Raw genomic sequence first — 18,513 nt, forward strand, 5'->3', positions numbered from 1 at the left:
TCGGAACTGCATCTTGGCGTTGTGTAGCAAAAGTCTTAAAAACGCACCTCCCTCCGACCCAGAAGTTCACCCTCCTGGGAGGTCATCCCAGGGAAAAGTAAGTGAATGCTCCCCATGGTGTGCAAAAAGATATTCCTCAAAGTATTGTTCATAGTAGTGAGAAATGGGAAAACCCTAAACGTCTGGTGGTAGGGGCTGGAATAAAAATTATGCTGCTGCCTGGGCTCCAAAAACGTGTGTCATGAAAGAGACTGAGGAGCTGTTCAAGTCCAAGGAGCCTCGAGAGACACAGTAACCAGATGCGACACCTAGTCCCGGAGTACCGGGGACTGGAAAGAGAATTGCTCCAAAGGACAATACTGGGACAGTTGGTGAAGCTTGAACATGGACTTCATCAGTGTTAAGTCCTTGATTTTGATAACTATACTGTGGCTGTGTAAGAGAATGTTCTTGTCCTTCAGAAATGTCCCTTAGGGGGCAACTTACTCTCAAGTGTCTCTGAAAAAAATATATATGGGAGGAAAACCATAAAGCAGTGTGATGAAATGTTAGCAATTAGTGAATTGACAAAAGCTGTACATGAGTTCTTGGACTTACTCTTGTAACTTCTGCACGTTTGAAACTGTTTCAAAATATAAAGTTGAAAAGAAAAGAAAAAAAGAAAGGCACATGCACACAACATCTGGTATAGATTTCAGAAGTTTGCAAGCCTGCCCCCTCAAACGCCGGTTAAGAATAGCTGCTCAAGCTGGGCCCATGAGCCACAATTACTGAGCCTGCGCGTCTGGAGCCTGTGCTCTGCAACAAGAGAGGCCGCGATGGTGAGAGGCCCGCGCACCGCGATGAAGAGTGGCCCCCGCTTGCCACAACTGGAGAAAGCCCTCGCACAGAAACGAGGACCCAACACAGCCATAAATAAAATAAATAAATAAAAATTTTTAAAAAAAGAATAGCTGCTCAGAGGCTGTATTTATCAACACAGTGGAGTTGCAAATTGAGCAAATGTTAGGTTACAAAGGCGAAAATGCTTATGCCAGATCTTATCCTTGACTTGCCTAACTAAAGCACGGTACATGTGGATCAGATTGCTTTCTTCTTGGCTGAACAGAAATGAAGTAGTTGACAGGCACACAGAGGCCATGTTGAATGAAAAATACATACGTTTAAGCCTTGGCATTACAACTCAGAGTGGAAGCTAATCACCTGCGCGGGAGGGGAATGAGACTCTTGTCTCCTGTGTCAAGCTCGCCCCTGGGCATCTGCTCAGTGAGGGGAATGGCAGTCAAAGCCGGCACCGTTGACGTTTACATTTAGACTTTAGTTTTTTAAAAGTAGGTAACGCACCTACAAAAAATTCAGAAGTGCAAGAGTGTACAGCAAAAAAGCCATCCGGTTCCCCTCTCCACAGGCAAGGCACGTCGGCCAGAGTAGGCTGCACTGTCCTGCAGTAACAAGCGGCCCCGAAGCCCCAGGTGTTAAAGCAGCAAGGGTTTGTATCCGGCACATCTGACATCTGGGGGGCAGGGAAGTACGGGCCTAGTCTGTGCCCAGGAGGAGACTCTCTGCGTGCTCAGTGATCCCATACTTAGTCACACTGCGTCACCACCCTCCCTCCCCACCCACCCCCAGTTTTCTATAGACAAATCGCCAGCACAAAGAGGCGATTTCTAAGAATGGGCGAACAACCCTTACACGCACCAGGTGGGGCATTTCACCAGTGATCCAACACCAGTACTTGAAGGCACCACCCCCCTCCCACCCCACTAACCTACGGTCAAACAGATGGACCTCAGCAGGTGAAATCTAGCCGGTGGTGAACACTTAACTGCACCGAAGGGGGGCAGGCTTTCTCAACCACAGATCACACTCCTTCCAGCAAGCGCTTCCCTGCGAGGATGGTTAGGTTTCATGTGTCCAGTTGGTCGGCTACAGTGCCCAGCTGTTGGTTCAAACACAGCCCAGGTGTTGCTGTGATGGTATTTAGTAGACAAGATGAACACCTACAGTCAGTTGACTTTGAGTAAAGGAGATTATCCTAGATCATATGGTGGGCCACGTTCAATCAGTCGAAGGCCTTAGAGCAGAAACTGAGGTTTCCTGGAAAAGAACAAACCCTGCCTCAAGACTGCAGCCTAGAAAGCCTGCCCGAGTTTCCGGGCTGCCTTACAGACTTTGGATTTGCCAACCCCCACGGTCACATGAGCCAGTTCCTTAACAGGAATACACACACACACACACACACACACATTGGTTCTGTTTTCTCTGGAGAACCTTGACTGATACAGAGTAGAGTCTAATATCTGAGAAGCAAACAATTAAATACACTAGAGAGGAAGGGGTTTTCTTAATGATAAAGTCAATGCTGAAATGCCCTGCACACACAACCCAGCGATAACAAGCAAACTAATGCTTTGATGTAATATGAGTCTGATATTTGTAAACAAACACGTAGATGCTCCTGAGGTGAGCTGTCCTAAAGTTCATAAAACCAAGCCTTAGAGGCACTTCCTGAGACAGAAGGAGGGGGCAATTCTAGTCATCACTGTGGAAATATTTTAATGCACTGGGTGGGAGGAGAGAGGTGTGGAAAATGCTTCCCAGTTATCATAAAAACTGACACTTAGACTATTCTGTCACACCCCGTTATGGGTTGAATTTTGCTCCCCGCCCACAAAGATGTTGAAGTCCTAACCTCCAGGACTTGTGAATGTGACCTTGTTTGGAAACAGGGTCTTTGCAGATGAAATCATTGGGGTGGGCCCTAATCCATCATGACTGGTGTCCTCATAAAACGAGACATTTTGCCAAGGAGACATACGTACAGAGGGAAGATGATGTGTCGAGGAATGCCAGCATTGCCAGCAAGCCACCAGAAGCTAGGAGGGAGGCACAGACAGATTCTCCCACACAGCCTCAGAAGGACTCAGCCCTGCCGACACCTCCCTCTCAGACTCTCAGCCTCCAGCACTGGGAGAGAATACATTTCTGTTTAAGCTGCCAGTTGTATGGTACTTTGTTACTGCAGCCCCAGGAAACTAATGCAGATGCACCCCACACACACACACTTCAATGATGTTCAGGCAAAGAATTCAAATATAAGGAGGCGCAAACAAATAGAATCTGCAAACAAATGCTTACCTGCTCAGAGGGAAGAAGCTTTCTTAGGAAGAAACTAAGGGTTTGAAGGCACCTCACACTGCACCTCCCCACGCCTGACTCCTCCCTTGGTGGCAGCTGGAGCAGCCCTGACCACCTACCTGCAAAGACACTTAGATGCCCGCCTTCCTCGGCCACAAAGGGGGCTCCCCAGTGACCTGCAAATGCGGGGATGGAAACCCATCCTTTCCCGACAGTATACTTGAGACCGGGGATCAGGAAAACATCTGTTTATTCAAAAAAATACCAACTTGCAGCTCGGCTGGCTGTCCTCACCAAGGAACTGGGGCAAGAGTCCGGTGTTGGGGGGAGGAATAGGGTGGGTAGGGATAAGGAAGCAGGCAGAGCTTTGGAAGTTCTTTTGGTCCAGAATTGATCTTCTTTCTGTACCGCCCTCCACTGCCCCCTCACTGGAATGGGAGTGTGTGTGTGTGTGTGTACGCACAAGCCTGTGTATGCATTTATGAGGTGGTGGGGACTGGTGGGGGAAGACTCAGATGGCGAGGTCCCAGCTCTGGAAGCATCAAGGGGATCTGGCAGGACATGCCCACTTCCTCACCCACCTCGAGACCTCTCCCTACTATGGCTTATTTAAGATAAGAGGTCAAGGCCCCAGGGTCAGGCAGCCTGTGTCAAGTGAGTGGGGGAAGGGGGCAAGATACTTGGAATCCAGGCCGGGAAAGAGCAAGTTGAGGGGGGCATACAAAAGCTGAAAGGCCCCGAATCCCCCAGTTCTGGGGGCTGGAGAAAGCTGGGGGCTCCTTGAGGGTGGTGAGCAGAGGGAAGGGGTCTGGGAGGGGTAGGCGCCCAAGCTGGCTCCTTTTGGGGGAAGTCACAGTCTGCCATAGGGACACTGGGCGTGGTGAGGCCCTCAAAGGGATTGGGGGAACCCACAGGAGCAGCTGTAAGCGTGGAGTTGAAAACCCGGCAAACTGGCCCTGGGGCCCTGGTAGATTGGGGGTCACCCCTCAGTTTCGTCAGTGTGGTGGGAGCTGAGGGTCAGTTATCTGCCCCTGGCTCCTGATGAGAGGGGATGAGCTGAGGTGCCAGGATTTGTGGGGAGAGAGGAGAGGGAGGGGGACGGCCCAGGGGAGGGAGAAGAGGCCCCCTCACCTCGCCCTGGGGGCTGGGAGAGGGGGCATGTAGCCCTTTAAGAGTGGGGGAATGGCCGCCCCAGAACATGGCTATATACAGAGAGAATTGGGGGCAAATTGTGCGTTGGGTGTTGGGGAATCCCCGAAACCCCAGAGGCTCCCCTGTGTGTGAGAGGGAGAGGAAGGAGAGAATGCTGCTTCTCTGCCATCTTGGGCTGATGCGGAGCACCACCCCCCGCCCCCACAGGTGCCACTGGCAGTGGCCGTGGCTCTCCAGACGTGCCTGCCCCACGACCAGGGCAGCAGAGAAAACCACTGAAGGCCTCAGGGAGGTCGGCAGCTGTTGGCCCAGCCCAGGGGGGTCTCTAGGGAGAGTTTGGCCCAAGCCAATGGGGTGCAGCTCTGGGTGGGGATCCAGGTAACAGGGATTGGGCAAGGGGCAGTGACATCACCTGAGGACTGGAAAGCCCCCCCTCTGGTGATGATAAGAGGTCTCTTTGTTGACCCTGTCACCGATCAGATGGTTGGGTGAAGGGCAGTTATCAGGAGGGACCTGGATGCCCTCACCAGGGGGAGATGGAGGACTGGCCAAGGCCAAGTCTATGGTGCGGTTGATGCAGGCAGGCGTCAGCCTAAGTCAGGAGCCCAGCAGTGACATCATCAGGAAGGGCCAGAGTAGGATGATGTCATCAGAGGGGGCCCCATCCCACTCCATTTTTGAGGGAATGGGAAAATGATGGGTATTGTGCTGGTTCCTCTTAAGGGAACAACTGTAGGTGACCCCAGAAGACAATTGAAATACAGCTGTCATAGTACTTGGCTCCCAAGCTGATGGATCCTGGAAGGTGATGATACATGGTTGAAGTGGATCCTGCTAAATGACATCATTGGGTGTCCTGGATCCTGGGAGATGATGATGCCATGGTTATGGTGGATTCCAGTAGATGGCGATACCATGGCGGAAATGGATCCCGGGAGATGATGACACTGTTGGGTGTCATGGGTTCTGGGACCCCATTGACTCTCATGGCTGCTGGGAGGTGGTGACATCACCGCTGAGTTGAATCCTGGGAGGTGATGACACCAAGGCTGTGCTGGATCCTGGGGCATGAAGACGTCATGGTTGAAGCAGATCCTGGGAGGTTGATGATACCATGATTAAAGTGGATCTTGGGAGGTGATGACACCATAGCTGTGCTGGATCCTGGGGCATGCAGACATCATGATTGAAGTGGATCCTGTGAGATGATGACACCACAATTACAGGGTATTATGGGAGATTGTGGCATCATCAGTCTTAGTGGATCCTGGTAGAAGATGTTACCATCAGCTATAGTGGATTCTGGAAGGTAATGACACCGTTGGTCATGGCGGATTCTGGGAGGTGATGACATCATCAGCTATGGTGAATCCTGGGAGATGATGACACCATGGTTGTGGAGAATCATGGGAGATGATGACACCATTGGCTATAGGGAACCTCGGGAGAAGGTGACACTATAGTTATGGTAAATCCTGGAAGAGAATGATATCCTAGTTGTGGTGGATCTTGGGAGATGAATACACCATAGGTCAAAGGGAATCCTGGGAAATGATGTCATCATCAGGCATGGTTAACACTGGACCCCAGGTGCAACTTACCACCAGGAGTGGTGGAAGTCTTGTGGTGCTGATGATGTCATCAGCTAGATCAATAGCAGGCATACCCCCACCTCCCCCCACCCCCAGCAGGAGGCCAGGACTTTGTTTACAGAGGTGATGATGTCTGTAGTGACGGCAGAGAGAAGTAGTGCCACCTATGAGTCCCAGGACTCCAGGAGCCTGGTGGGCCAGAGTGGCCTCCGTGGGAGCAGAAGCCAGTCTGGGAGTGCTGTCCTCCAGGAGTCACCCAGGACCCGTGGCCCAACCACCCTTTAGGTGAGGTTCTGGTGGAAATCCCGCAGGGCATGTCTCTAGGGTCAGGGGAAGGAGTGACCAAGCCAAGTCATGGTGGGACAAGGCAGAAACTCTGGTGATACCATTACAAGTAATGGCCTTCCAGAGCAGGCAGTGTCTCTGGTGATGACATCACAGCACTGGGGCAGAGCCTCAGCTGGGGCAGGGCCACTGCCAACAATCCACAGACGGACTGTCATCTGTGGCAGAGACCTCTCCGCCGGGGCAGCCTCCCCAGTGAGGACACCCCTAGATGACACCTCAGGACAGGGCACTTTCTCTGGTGACCCACCAGGATAGTCACGGACTCTGGGTGTGCCCTGCCGCGCCGGGACTTGGCAGCAGCAGTGGAGGTGTCTCACGGCGTGTGTGATCTCGGAGCAGGCAGTGGAGGTGTCTCACGGCGTGTGTGATCTCGGAGCAGGCAGAGTCTGGTGGTGACATTGCAGAAGGGGCCTCGTCTTGGAGATGTCCCCAGAGTGGGCTGCCATCTCTGCTGATGACATCACGGAAAAGGCACAGTCCCTCTGATGACATCATAGGGCAAGGCACCTTCTCTGGCGATGGCATCATAGGAAGGAAGCAGAGTCCCTGTGATGATGTCGTAGAAAGGAGGCCTTATGTCTAGTGAGGACACAGCTGGTGAGGCTCTTTCCCCTGTGATGTGTCCCAGGAAGATGGCTTTGTCTGTAGTGGTGACTTCAAAGACAAAGGCATCTTCTTTGGAAGAAAATATTTTCCTGGTGATGATGATGTCAAAAGAGGCCTTTTGGTGCCAGAGATGACATCATAAGGATGAGATTTATCTATGCAGTGACATCATAGGAAGGACTCTGTCTCTAGGGATGATGTCATAGGACAAAGGCATTGTTCCTCTTATGACATCACAGGAGGGACGTCTGTGTGATGACACCATGGAGCATAGACATGGCCTCTAGTGATGACCTTAAGGGTGGGCCTTTTCCTCTGTGATGACCTCATGGTAAGGAGGTTTTGTCCCTGTGATGAACAAAGACATTTTCGCTAGTGATGACCTCACATACAGGCCTCTTCCTCTGTGATGACGTCATGGGAAGGAGGTCCTGCCTCAAACTGTGACATAGGAGGAGGGGTCTCATCTGCCGTGACATCGCAGAAGGAAGCTTTGTGTCTGGTGATGATTTCATCCAAAACAGTGTCCTTGGAGGCAGCCCTCCCGGCCACTGCAGATCTGGTCCCAGGCCCCTGGAGTGTGTTGGGGGATGCAGGCTGGGATGGGGGCCCCAGGCTGCAGCCCCCAAGCCCCTGGCCCGACCTCAGACACTCAGACAGTCACCTCATTCTTGCTGGCAGTGCGGAGGTGTTGGGGCAGGTGATGGCCGGGGATGAACTGCAGCTGCTCCAGCGTGCCCTGGCGCTGGAAGGGCGGCCTGCGGGCCAGCGTGCCCCCACCTCCGCCGGTGTCTGACATCCAGGCGGGCTGCGGCGAGCCGTGCAGGCCGTGGTGGTGGTGGTGCGCGTGCAGGCCGGGCGGCGGGGGCAGCCCGTGCAGCGGTGTGGGGGGCCCCCCAGGCCCCAGCAGCAGGTTGGAGTGGGAGGCGGCCAGGCTGGCGCGGGCGGCGGGCTCGGGGGGCAGCGCGGGGCTGCGCGGGGGTGACAGCAAGTGCTCGCGGCTCTGGCGCAGGGCCTCGGGGGACGACAGGAGCAGGTGCTCCTGTGACACGAGGCGCGCGCGTGGCAGTGTGAACTCATAGCGTGCCCGGCCCCCGTCGCCCAGTAGGTGCTCCTGGGACATGACGCGCCGTGGGTTGGGCGCGGGCGCCAGGCCCAGCTCCTCGGGGCCACCCCAGCCATCCATGCGATAGCCGCCGCCTGTGCCAGGTCGCCGCAGCGCATGCAGGGGCAGCGTCCCGCGGGGCACCTCCGCCAGGTGCCGGCGCTTCAGGTAGGCCTCGTCCAGATCCTTCTCGGCTGGGGGAGAAGGAAAGAAACCACAGAGGTGGGTCCTCAGCCAGCCCAGAACGTGCTCCCTTCCCTGGGGCACCCCCCACCCCAGGAAGACCCCAGACACTACCTGGAACTTCCTGGTCATTAGCCTGGGCAGGGACACAATTTTAACCAGTCAGAACAGTCAAACTAGCAGAATGCAGATTCCCAGGCCCAGCTTGCAATGCTGCGATCGTAGACGAGGGGGGACCTTTTTTTTTTTTTTAATTGCCTGGGAACATCCCTTCTTTTGGGAGTAGAACCCAACTCTTGCTTTTGAGGAACCACTTTTCCTTCCCTTTCATCCTGTAGCACGTATTTTTCAAACTTGGAGATTCTACCCATTCATGGGTTGTAAAGTCAATTTTGTGGGTAGGGACCAGCATTTGGCAAAATGAAATAGAATAGAAAATTATCAGAAAGTGTCCCATAATAAGAGAATAAGGGTGAATACCATTCACAAAATTTTTATTTCAGTTTTGTGTGTGTTATTGATATACTAATGGATGAAGTGACATGATATCTGGGATTTGTTTTGAAATAATCCACCAAAAGATGGGATGGAGGGAGGAGAGATTAACAAAATGTTGCCCATTGTTAAAGCTGGGCGACAGGAACATGGGGCTCGTTTTACAATTCCTCTACTCTCGAGTGTGTTTGAAAATGTCCATAATAACAAGTTTCAAAACTTTACTGTAATTAAAAAATGTGCCAGTGTATGTGGGTCTCATGGGACACAATATAAAAATCCTTTCTTACTGTGGATCTCTGTTTAAAATGTTTGAAGGCTACTCCACTACCAGGGATCAGCCACTGACCCAGAAATGTCCAATCAGAGTCACAGTGATTGGTTCTGGGACAAGCATGTGACCCTTTTTTGGCCAGTGGGATCCAGGCTTGGGATTTTTGCTGGAATCATTGGGAGAGACTCTTCTGGTAGAATTGCCCTGAAAATTCTCAGGACAATCTTTGCCATCACAAGGGGGAGATTCTGTCTGAAAATGAAGCCAGCCCACTGTTCAGCAGAGCTGAGAGATGTAGAATCCTGGAGACAGCTTTTGAGCACCTGGGTTCAGCCACACCTGAAGCTTGTGGCACATAGACTTTCTGTTATCAAGCCAGCATAGTCACCTTTTTTTTTTTTTTTTTTAAGTTGTATTTCTGTTCTTTGCAAATACAAGTCCTGATGAATGCAATAGATCTTGGGGGGAGGACCATGGGTTTGCATTTTAAAAAAGCACCCCAAGTAATTGTGATAGAAAATTACCTCAGGTAATTCTGGAACAAACTTGGAGAAAATTCTAAGGCGGGGGGCGGGGAATCTAAAGCTTTAGAAGGCTATCGGGTCACTGTCCCTTGTCCTGAACCCAGGCCCTGACCCCGCCCCATCGCCCAGGTAGCTCCCCTTCCCGGGACTCACCCAGCCTCTTGAGGGAGGAGTAGCGGTTGAGTTCAGATTTCACAGCGGCCTCGTAGGACGGGGGCAGATGCGAGAGGTTGTGGAAGGACCGAGAGCAGGACAGCGTGGAGTAGTGCAAGGAGGGGCTGGGCGGCGGAATGGCCCGCCAGTCTGGGGCAGAGGGGCATGGCCGGGCTCAGTCCAGGCCCTCCTCCCTCAGACCCAGCAGTGCTGGCCCCCAGCCCCCTTAGAGCATTAGAATCTGGAACTCCAGCCCCTCAGAGCTGCAGCAGTCCAAGCTCCCTCCGCACACTCCCCCCAACCCTCAGGTGCTCTTTGCTGGGGAAGGAGGAGGAGGATGGGCAACTGGCATTTGCTCAGCACTCGTTGTGTGCCCCACCCCAGGCTAGAGGGGATGCACTCCATGCAGCTTCCCGCAGACCACTTCTGGCATAGAGATGAGAAAGCTGAGCCTCACTGGGTTACCTGGCTGGAGTGTGAGGACAGGCTCCCAGGGTCTCACACCTGCCCTATGCTGGGCACCTGGCTCCGGCTCAGTACCAGGGTGGGAAGGGAAGGAGCCCTGCCCTCCCCGCAGCCCCGCCCTGGTCCATACCCAGAGTGGCAGCATGGTGTTTGGGGCTGTTGACGTTGAGGTGCAGGTAGTTGTGGTGCAGATTATCTGTGGGGACCAAGAGGGGAGGTGGCATCACTGCCATTGCCTGCTCCCAGCTGGCACCGCTGTCCTGGTCTTGTGGAAGGATCCCCACTCATGTCCACTTGGTCCCCAGCTCTGGTCCCTCCTGCCTACTGACTCTTTGCCCTGACTTGCTTCTCCCTCCTGGATCATCAAACCAGCCTTCTGGCCAAATGGCCAGCCCATCTCCAAGATCAGCCCCACTGCGGTACTTCTGACATGTACACCTGCCCCTGTCCCTCTGCTGCTCGAAACTCTTCCCATGTCTCACCATCACCCATGGGACACAGTCTAAGCTGGGGGTGGCATCTGAGGCCTGTGTGACTTGTCCCCAACAGACATCTGCAGCCTCATCTCCCATCCCTCCCCTCAAGCTGTTCTTCTCTCTGATGCCCAAATGGTCCAGCTCAGTTCTGCCACAGGGCCTTTGCACATGCTGCCATGCTGTTCTCTCAGCCTTGAATCCCTTCCTCTCTCCTTCTTTGCCTGAAGACCTCCTACTCACCCCTCAAGATCCAGGTCAAATGTTTCTTCCTTATCACTACTATTCAAACCCATCTCCTCCCCTCCATTCCTGATCCCAGATCAAGCCTTGTCCTTTACTGCCTGGATCATCATGCCAGCCTCCTCTGGAGCCTTCTTCCTCGCATCTGTCTTCCTTCATATGGGTTCCAGAGACATAGTTCTTCCACCCGCTTCTGACTTTGCGGCTCCCTTGCTCTAAACTCCTCCATGGCTCCCCATTGCCCTCAGGACAAAGGCAGAGCCACTCAGCTCAGCCTGGTACTCAAGGCCCTTCCCGAGGTATCTGCCCACCCTCTCCTCAGCCTCAGCTCTGGCCACCTCTCAAGCTCTGCTCCAGCCACTCAGAGATCCCCCTGCCCAAGAAACTCCCGTAACCCTCCTGGCCACTGCTCAAACATCACGTTCTGAGGGAACCTCCTCCCCCTCACACCCAATGAGACCCTTTTCAAACCCTCTTCCAGCTACCTGGACTTCTCCACTGATGCACTCATCATAAACTATAAGAATAACAATAATATGAAGTGAGTACTGTTACGATTCTCATTTTATGGATGAGGAAACTGAGGCCCAGAGAAGCGAAGTCACTTGCCCTAGGTCACAGCGGTAGAGCCAGGATTTCAATCCAGGCGTCTGGCTCCCGACAAATTCTAATTCAGTTACTAAGTGCGTCCTTGTGTGTCACTGGCTGTTGGGTGGTCTGACATGAGTTTCTCAAGTGCAGGGGCTGAGAATGTCTAAATCTAAATCATCCATCGTAGCACCCAGGGTTCCCACCCAGGGTGCCCACAAGAGGTCAGAGAGGAGGTCTGGCTCACTGCCAAGTCCAGTGCATTGCCCAAAACAGGTCTCGGCTATAACGGTTCAGGGAAGGCAGAGACAGCAGGCTGTGGCTAGGGGCAGGGCCTGGGCGATGGGAGGTGGAGCCATCCATGGAGGGCGGAGCTACAGGGATGAGGGGTGGGGGCAGATGCAGAGGCAGCAGAGGCGGCAGCCGAAGCCCCACTTCTCACTCACCGAGATTGGAGGGCTTAACGGTGTTGTAGAGGTTCTTGGGCGTCCTCGGGGGCATGCTGTCTGGACCCCCGACCCCCGGGGTTAGGGAGCTGCTTCGTGCCCGGTCCGGGCGGGTCCCAGGCCCCGTCTGATGCCTCAGAATGTCCACCAGAGCCCTAGAAGTGGCAGAGGGATGGTCAGTGGCCTGGGGACTGGGGGTGGGGGTGGAGAGAGGGAGGGCGCAGGCCTCTTTCCCCTCCCCGTTCTCACCTTTGGGTGTATCCGTTAGCTCAGCTCGGCTTCTCGCCTTTGGCCACGCCCCTTGCTAATATCAATCTGAGCACCGCCTGCCCCAAGGTCCCTCGGACCACACTTCCCGCTTGAAGCGCCACTTCCCCTATTTATTTGGACCCTACCCCTTCTGCGGTCCCTCCCACATCGTCCTCTCTGTGGCCCTGCCCCACCCTGAACCTGGGACCTCACTCCTGTTCCTTTTGCTGCCTCCCCCATGGCAATAAAGGGTGCTATGTGGACCCCAAACCTTAGAATCACCGTTGACTCTTTTCTTTCCTGCACGGCCCTTAGCAATACTGTGGATTCGCCCTCCAAAATGTATCCCAACTCGGAGCACTTGTCACCACCTCTGCTGCTACCTGCCCCATCTCTCACCATTATTGCCACAGTCTCCAATTGGTCTCCCCATTTCTGCCCTTGTCCCTTGCAGTCTAGTTTCACACGCACAGCCCAGGGATCAGATGGTGACACACGGAGCTCAGGACACTCTAGTGGCTCTCCCATCACACTTAGGATAAACCTGGCCTCTGCCTACTTCTGTCCACCTCCTCCTCACCCACTGCACTCCAGCTGCATGGGCCTCTTCGCTGTCCTGCAAACGCTCCACCTCAGGGCCATTGCACTTATGGCTTCCTCTCTGCCTGGAATGCCCTTCCCACAGATATCTGCTTGGTTCTCTGTTTTCCTTCAAGTCTCTGCTCAGAGAGGCCTTTCCTGACCACTTCGTGTAAAACAACACCGTCCCTCCCATTCACAACTCGTTATGCTACTTTATTTTCTTCACAGCAGTTATCAATATCTAAAAATATATTGCACATGTGTTTTATTGCTTACTGTCTTAATGATAACGGTAGCCAGCATTTACTGAGGGCTTACCATGTGCCAGGACTCAACATGAATTAACCCAGGTAATCTTCATTACAGTCTGAATAGGTGGGGAACAATTATTAGGCCCATTGTACAGACGAGGAAACTGAGGCATAGAGAGGTTTAAGCAAATTTCCCAGGGTCACACAGCCCGCAGGCAGCTGACCTGGGATTGGAAACCAGGTTTACTCATCAGTGCAGGGACTTTGTTTTGTTCACTGCTGTGTTCCCAGCTCCTGGCTCACAGAAAGTGCTCAAGAAATATTTGTTGAATGAATGAAGGCCTGAGCCTACCCGGTCACTCCATAGACTGCCACTTAAGTCACGTATATTCTCATGTCCCGCCCATCTCTCCAAGGCATTCGCTTCTGCGCTCCCGGTGGCTGCCTCAGTCTCTGGCCATACGCCCTGCACCCTGCCCCCCCCCCCCCCCCCCCCGCCACCGGCCCCACTCCCTGATGGCTCCACCTCCCGTGGCCCCGCCCCCGCCCCCAGGTTCCCCACCCTCCGGCCCCAGAGCACACACACCTGGGTACGTTGATCTCCCGGTGGGCCCTGGGCGCACGGGACGCCTTGCTGAAGGCCACTTTGGCGCCGACGCCCACGGCCAGGGCGAAGCTGATGACCCCGCACACCACGTAGGCCGTGCTGCCCCCTGGGCCCTCGCCCCCACGCGCCCCGGCGCCACCCGCCCGGCCCCCTTCCAGCCACCCGGCCTGGCCGGGCCCGGGTCCCCCGCCCGCACCCCCGGCGCCCCCGGCGCCCCCGGCCAGTGGCGGCGGCGTGGTGGCCCAGCGCGGCGTGTCGTAGTTGGAGCAGGAGGCCTGCGCCAGGCGCATGTGGCGGTGCTCGCAGCAGAAGCGGTAGTGGCAGGTGCCGCAGCAGAAGCGGTAGGAGCCAGTGCTGCAGTTGAAGGTGGCGTCGTACTGGCCCATGACATCGTAGTAGCCGTGGCAGAGCTCGGCAGGAGGGGGCGCCCGTGCCGCCGCGCCGGCCGAGCTCGGGGTGCTGGTCCTGGTGCCGTTGGCCCCCGGGCCCGCCGCGCCCCCGCCGCCGGTCAGCGCCCCGGTCAGGCGCCGCAGGTGCGCCAGCAGGGCGGGCAGCGGGCCCGGGGGTTCGGTGCTTGTGGCGTTGGACGGGCGCGCCCCAGCCTGGCCGGTAGTCGAGGCCAGGAGCAGGAGGGTCCCGAGGAGCAGGAGGGCCGGCATGGGGCAGCCAGGCTGGGGGAGAACCGAGGCTGGAACGGTGGGCGGGAGAAAGATGGCCAGAGGTGGAGAAATGTGGAGATGGGGACCGGAGATGATGAGGAAGGCAGGCCAAGGGAAGGTAGAAGGACGGAGAGACACAAACCAGGAAACAGAAAAGATGGAGGGGACATGCATGGGCCCAAAGTTGGCAGTCCCACGGGACAGTGCACGGTGATGGGGGAGCAACAGAAGGATGTCCAGACACCGCGGAAGGAGAAAGGAAATGATGATGGCAGAGAAGAGATCAAAGTGAGTGGTGAATGGTGGAGGAAAGAATGGGAAAGTTGACAGTGACATCAGGGGTGCGAAGAAACAAGAGAGGTGGACAGAAGCCAGAGGAAAGATGTGATGGAGGGAGAAGAAACCATGGAGGCAGGTGAGGGAGAGAGGGCAGAGGGAAAAGCCAGAGGTGAGATGCAGGTGAGGGAGAGAGGGCAGAGGGGAAAGCCAGAGGTGAGAGGCAGGTGAGGGAGGGCAGAGTGAGAGGTGGGCAGAGTGGGGAGGAGGTTGGGAGGGGTCAGTGGGGGACCAAGGGGGGCAATGAAGGGAGACGCATGGTGGGGTGGGCAAGATGGGAGGAGTCGGGGAGATGGGGAAGGAGAGAGAAAGAAGAGCAGATGGGGAGGAGAGAAGGAGAAAGAGAGATCGGAGTTGAGAACCTGAGTTTATAGACCAGGAGGTGGAAAGAGGGAGTGCAGGGTTTCTCACCCTGGGCGCTACTGCCATCTGGGCACAGAATGTACTTGCTTGTGGGGGACCGTCCTGTGCATTGTAGGGTGTTCAGCAGCATCTGCTGGATGCCAGGAGCATTCACATTCCCCCACATCGTGATAACATAAGATGCCTCCAGGCATTGCCAAATATCCCCCTGGGGGGCGCGTTTGCCCCCAGTTAGAACTGCTGCCTTAGACCCACGTGGCCCTCAGTTCCCCCAATGCTTGTTTCTCTCCTGTATTTACGTCTGATAATCAAGGGATCTTGAGCCTCAGTCTCTGTCTCTCTCTGTGGTCTCTCTCTCTCTCACGCACACACACACACCCACGCTCACAGTTTCAGGTCTGACGTGTCTCCTTGCACAGCTGGAGAGTCAGGGTAGTAGTGGTTCATCCCCCAGCTCCACCATGTGCCAGGTGCCTGATACTGGATACACCTAAGTCCCCATGTGCCTCAGTTTCCCCATCTGTAAACCAGGGGTGAGGATGGCTATCACTGGGTGGTTGGAAAGACGAACCGATTTCATGTGTGTAGAGAGTTTAGAGCAGTGCCTGGCCTAGTGCAGGTGCTGTACTTATAGGAGGGTGAACAGGATGGGAGGGGCCAGATGGGACCGGTCAGCCCAGCTGTTTTGTACGGCAACAGGCTGGCAGGAGGGGTCCTTCGGCAGTGTTTACTGAGGCTGGGGATGCGGCAGTAGATGAACCACAGGGTTCCTCCTCTGTCTTTATGGGGTTTGCCTTCTGGTGAGGGGAGAGAGCCAGTACACAGACACAAATTAATGGGATGCACGTTGAAAACTGTTATGAAGAAACACTAAGAAATTATGAAGGCCATGAAGAAATAAAAGCAGTGCAAGGAGGTGGCAGAGAGGGTGGGTGGGTGGGCCTAGTTGAATAAATGTCGTTCGGTATTATTTTTATCCTTTGTTCCTTCCCGTTGAGTGTACGTGTATCTAGGGACCACACCATTATCAAAAACTGCTGGGGCCTGGGATGGGGAGAGGGCTATGGGAGGCTGCACTCAGGGCCTCAACGTTCCCTTTGAGCTCTGCTCCGGCCCCGCCCCTGAACTCGCCGCCAGACTGCCTGCTGGATGCCTCCACTTGGTGTTTAACGGGCATCTTAGAAGTGCCTGGGCCCACACTCTGGAAAGCAGTTTGGCAGTTCCTTAAAAGTTAAACATAGGGTTGCCACATGACCCAGCAGTTCCACTCCTAGGCATATGCCCCAAAGAATTGAAAAACATGTTAACACAAAAACACGAATGTCCTTAGCAGCATGATTTACAACAGCCCCGGACTGGAGACCACCCAAATGTCCATCAGTTGATGAATGGGTAAACAAAATGTGGTCTATCCAGTCAATGGAATACTATTCAGCCATAAAAAGGGATGAAGCACCAATACATTCTACATCATGAAGAACCTCAAAAACATTAAGAGAGAAAAGCCAGACACAAAAAGTCACATATTGTATGATTCCATTTATATGAAATGTCTGCAATAGTCAAATCCATGTAGACAAAAGCCGATAAGTGGTTGCCTGGAGCTGGGGGCAGGAGGGAATGGGGAGCGACTGCTTAATGGGGGCAGGGCTTCCTTTCAGGGTGAAGAAAATATCCTGGAACTAAATAGTGGTGGTAGTCGCACAACATTGTGAATATATTAAATGCCATTGAACTGTACACTTAAAATGGTTAAAATGGTAAATTTTATGTTACATGTATTTTACCACAGTTAAGAAACAAAAACCAACCAACAAAGGTCAGATGATGTCGCAGTGCCCAAGCAATGGTGCTAGGCTTTGAACTCAGGGCACCACCACCCACAGAACATGGATGCCTTATCCCACACAGAGAAACACGGGTTGTCATGCACACAGACACACCCCTTCTGAGAGTGACACGTGTGTGGCGATGTGGATTCCTTCATTCATACGAGGGCTGCCACGTATGGTTGGGCAGGTTGTGTACTGCACAAGAGGGTCTGGCTGAGAGGCTGGAGTCCAGCCGGGCTCTCCTTCCTAAGAATGCAGCTGGTGGGGCTGCATCCATCTGTGGGAAGGGGCACCTTTTCAAACACACGCAAGGGTGCCAACTGTCTGCTAAATCATAGATGCTGGGGAGCTGCACTGGGCTGGGGGCACCTTTGTCTCATCTGCCCCGCAGGGGTAGCAGTTTGCCCTCTCAGTCCCTGTGCTGTGCCAAGCCTCTAGCTGGGCTCCATGCACAGAATTCCTCCCTCTGCTAACAGAGTCCCATTGTCCCTTCCAACTTCACACACATGCACATACCCAGGGAAACGAAACTCTTGGCCGTTGACAACTCTGGGAAGTGGGGCAGGAGGAGCAGTGGCATACATCCCCTCAGACCCAGCAACACACGCACACGGCCCCTCTACCAATGGGGGTCCCGTAGCCTCCTGTCCCTGCCTCACACCTCCCGATGCAGGGCAGCACCTCCAGGTGGGGAGGAGACACACTGCAGACACAGCAGCTGGTCCAGACACAAGGATACAGGGGACCAGTTCTTCCTCTACCTCACACAAAACTGTACACAGACACACAACAGAGCTTACATACACACAATGACACAGAGCACAGGACACCCACACAGTGTCCCAGACACAACACGCAAGGACACCCAATGTCATCCTGGCGGCACACCTGAGCCTCCCTCCTCCCAAAACACACACAATACAGCTCCATGTGGACACACAACCATGCATTTCTGGGCATTCCCACCCACAGCACACAAGAGTCAGACACAATCTCAGACACCTTGACACACCGGGACCATACACAGCTCCAGAACATGGCCAGGGACCTGCCCCAGCCAGCTGCACGTGGGCACGCAGTGGCACACATCACAGCCCACAGTCACGCAACCTCGTAGGCACACACAAACCAGTGCGAACCCAGTGGTGGAGAGTCTGGAAGCAGGCATGTGGCCCTCCACCAGACACACCCAGACAGCACCCCCCACACACCAGAAGGCACACTCCTCCACAGCTGGAGAGGAATGCCCCCCAAACCCCGATCTCCCTCCCCACACCACACACACCTAGCAGCTTGGGGCCAGAACCCAGCACGCCAGCCCAGGACCTGAGAGACAGAGATGCGAGGACAGAGATCAGGAGAGCCAGTGTGAGGAGGGGTCCCAGAGCAGGCCCCACCCGGTCCCTGGGCTCCCGGAGAAGCCCCTCCTCCACCTGCTCCCCTGCAAGCGCTGTGCCTCAGTCCACCCCACCCCACCCCTCTCCTGACCCTGCCAGCTGGGCTCTGGGGGCAAGGACCGCCTTCTGAGAGGCCTGGCAGCAGAGAAGGAGAGCTAGAACAGGGCGCGGGGGCGCAGGGGGAGAGAGCCCTCGGGGTGGGGGTAGAGGCCCAGAGAGAAGGATAAAGACCCAGGGAGAGGGGAGCAGAGACTCAGGGAGAGGGAGACAGAGACCCAGAGAGAGAGGGACAGAGATGAAGAGAAGGGAGTACAGATACCCAAAGAGAAGAGGACAGAGCCCTGGGAGGGCAGAGACCCAGAGGGCGAGCAGTGATGGGGTGGGGGTGGGGCAAAGACCCAGAGGACTGGGGATCAGAGATTGAAGGAGAGAGAGAGAGCGAGCTCGAAAGA

The 18,513-nt window shown here is 54.7% G+C and overlaps 1 protein-coding gene across 2 annotated transcripts; it reads right to left on the reverse strand.

Moving 5' to 3' along the window:
- Window positions 1–6,891: 6,891 nt before the first annotated feature.
- On the reverse strand, window positions 6,892–14,133 carry SHISA7 (shisa family member 7). 2 transcript variants are annotated; one of them, XM_057533549.1, is made up of 5 exons: window positions 13,454–14,133; window positions 11,786–11,940; window positions 10,166–10,231; window positions 9,571–9,720; window positions 6,892–8,135 (listed from the first exon to the last, which is right to left on the reverse strand). In XM_057533549.1, the coding sequence occupies exons 1-5, from the start codon at window positions 14,131–14,133 to the stop codon at window positions 7,489–7,491; spliced, it is 1,698 nt and encodes a 565-aa protein (XP_057389532.1). In that variant the 3' UTR covers window positions 6,892–7,488. The 2 variants fall into 2 exon arrangements, with proteins under 2 accessions (XP_057389532.1, XP_057389533.1); XM_057533550.1 differs by lacking the exon at window positions 10,166–10,231.
- Between the last annotated feature and the right edge of the window lie 4,380 nt (window positions 14,134–18,513).

Source organism: Balaenoptera acutorostrata, chromosome 19, assembly GCF_949987535.1.
Source record: "Balaenoptera acutorostrata chromosome 19, mBalAcu1.1, whole genome shotgun sequence".
NCBI classification, from domain to species: domain Eukaryota; kingdom Metazoa; phylum Chordata; class Mammalia; order Artiodactyla; family Balaenopteridae; genus Balaenoptera; species Balaenoptera acutorostrata.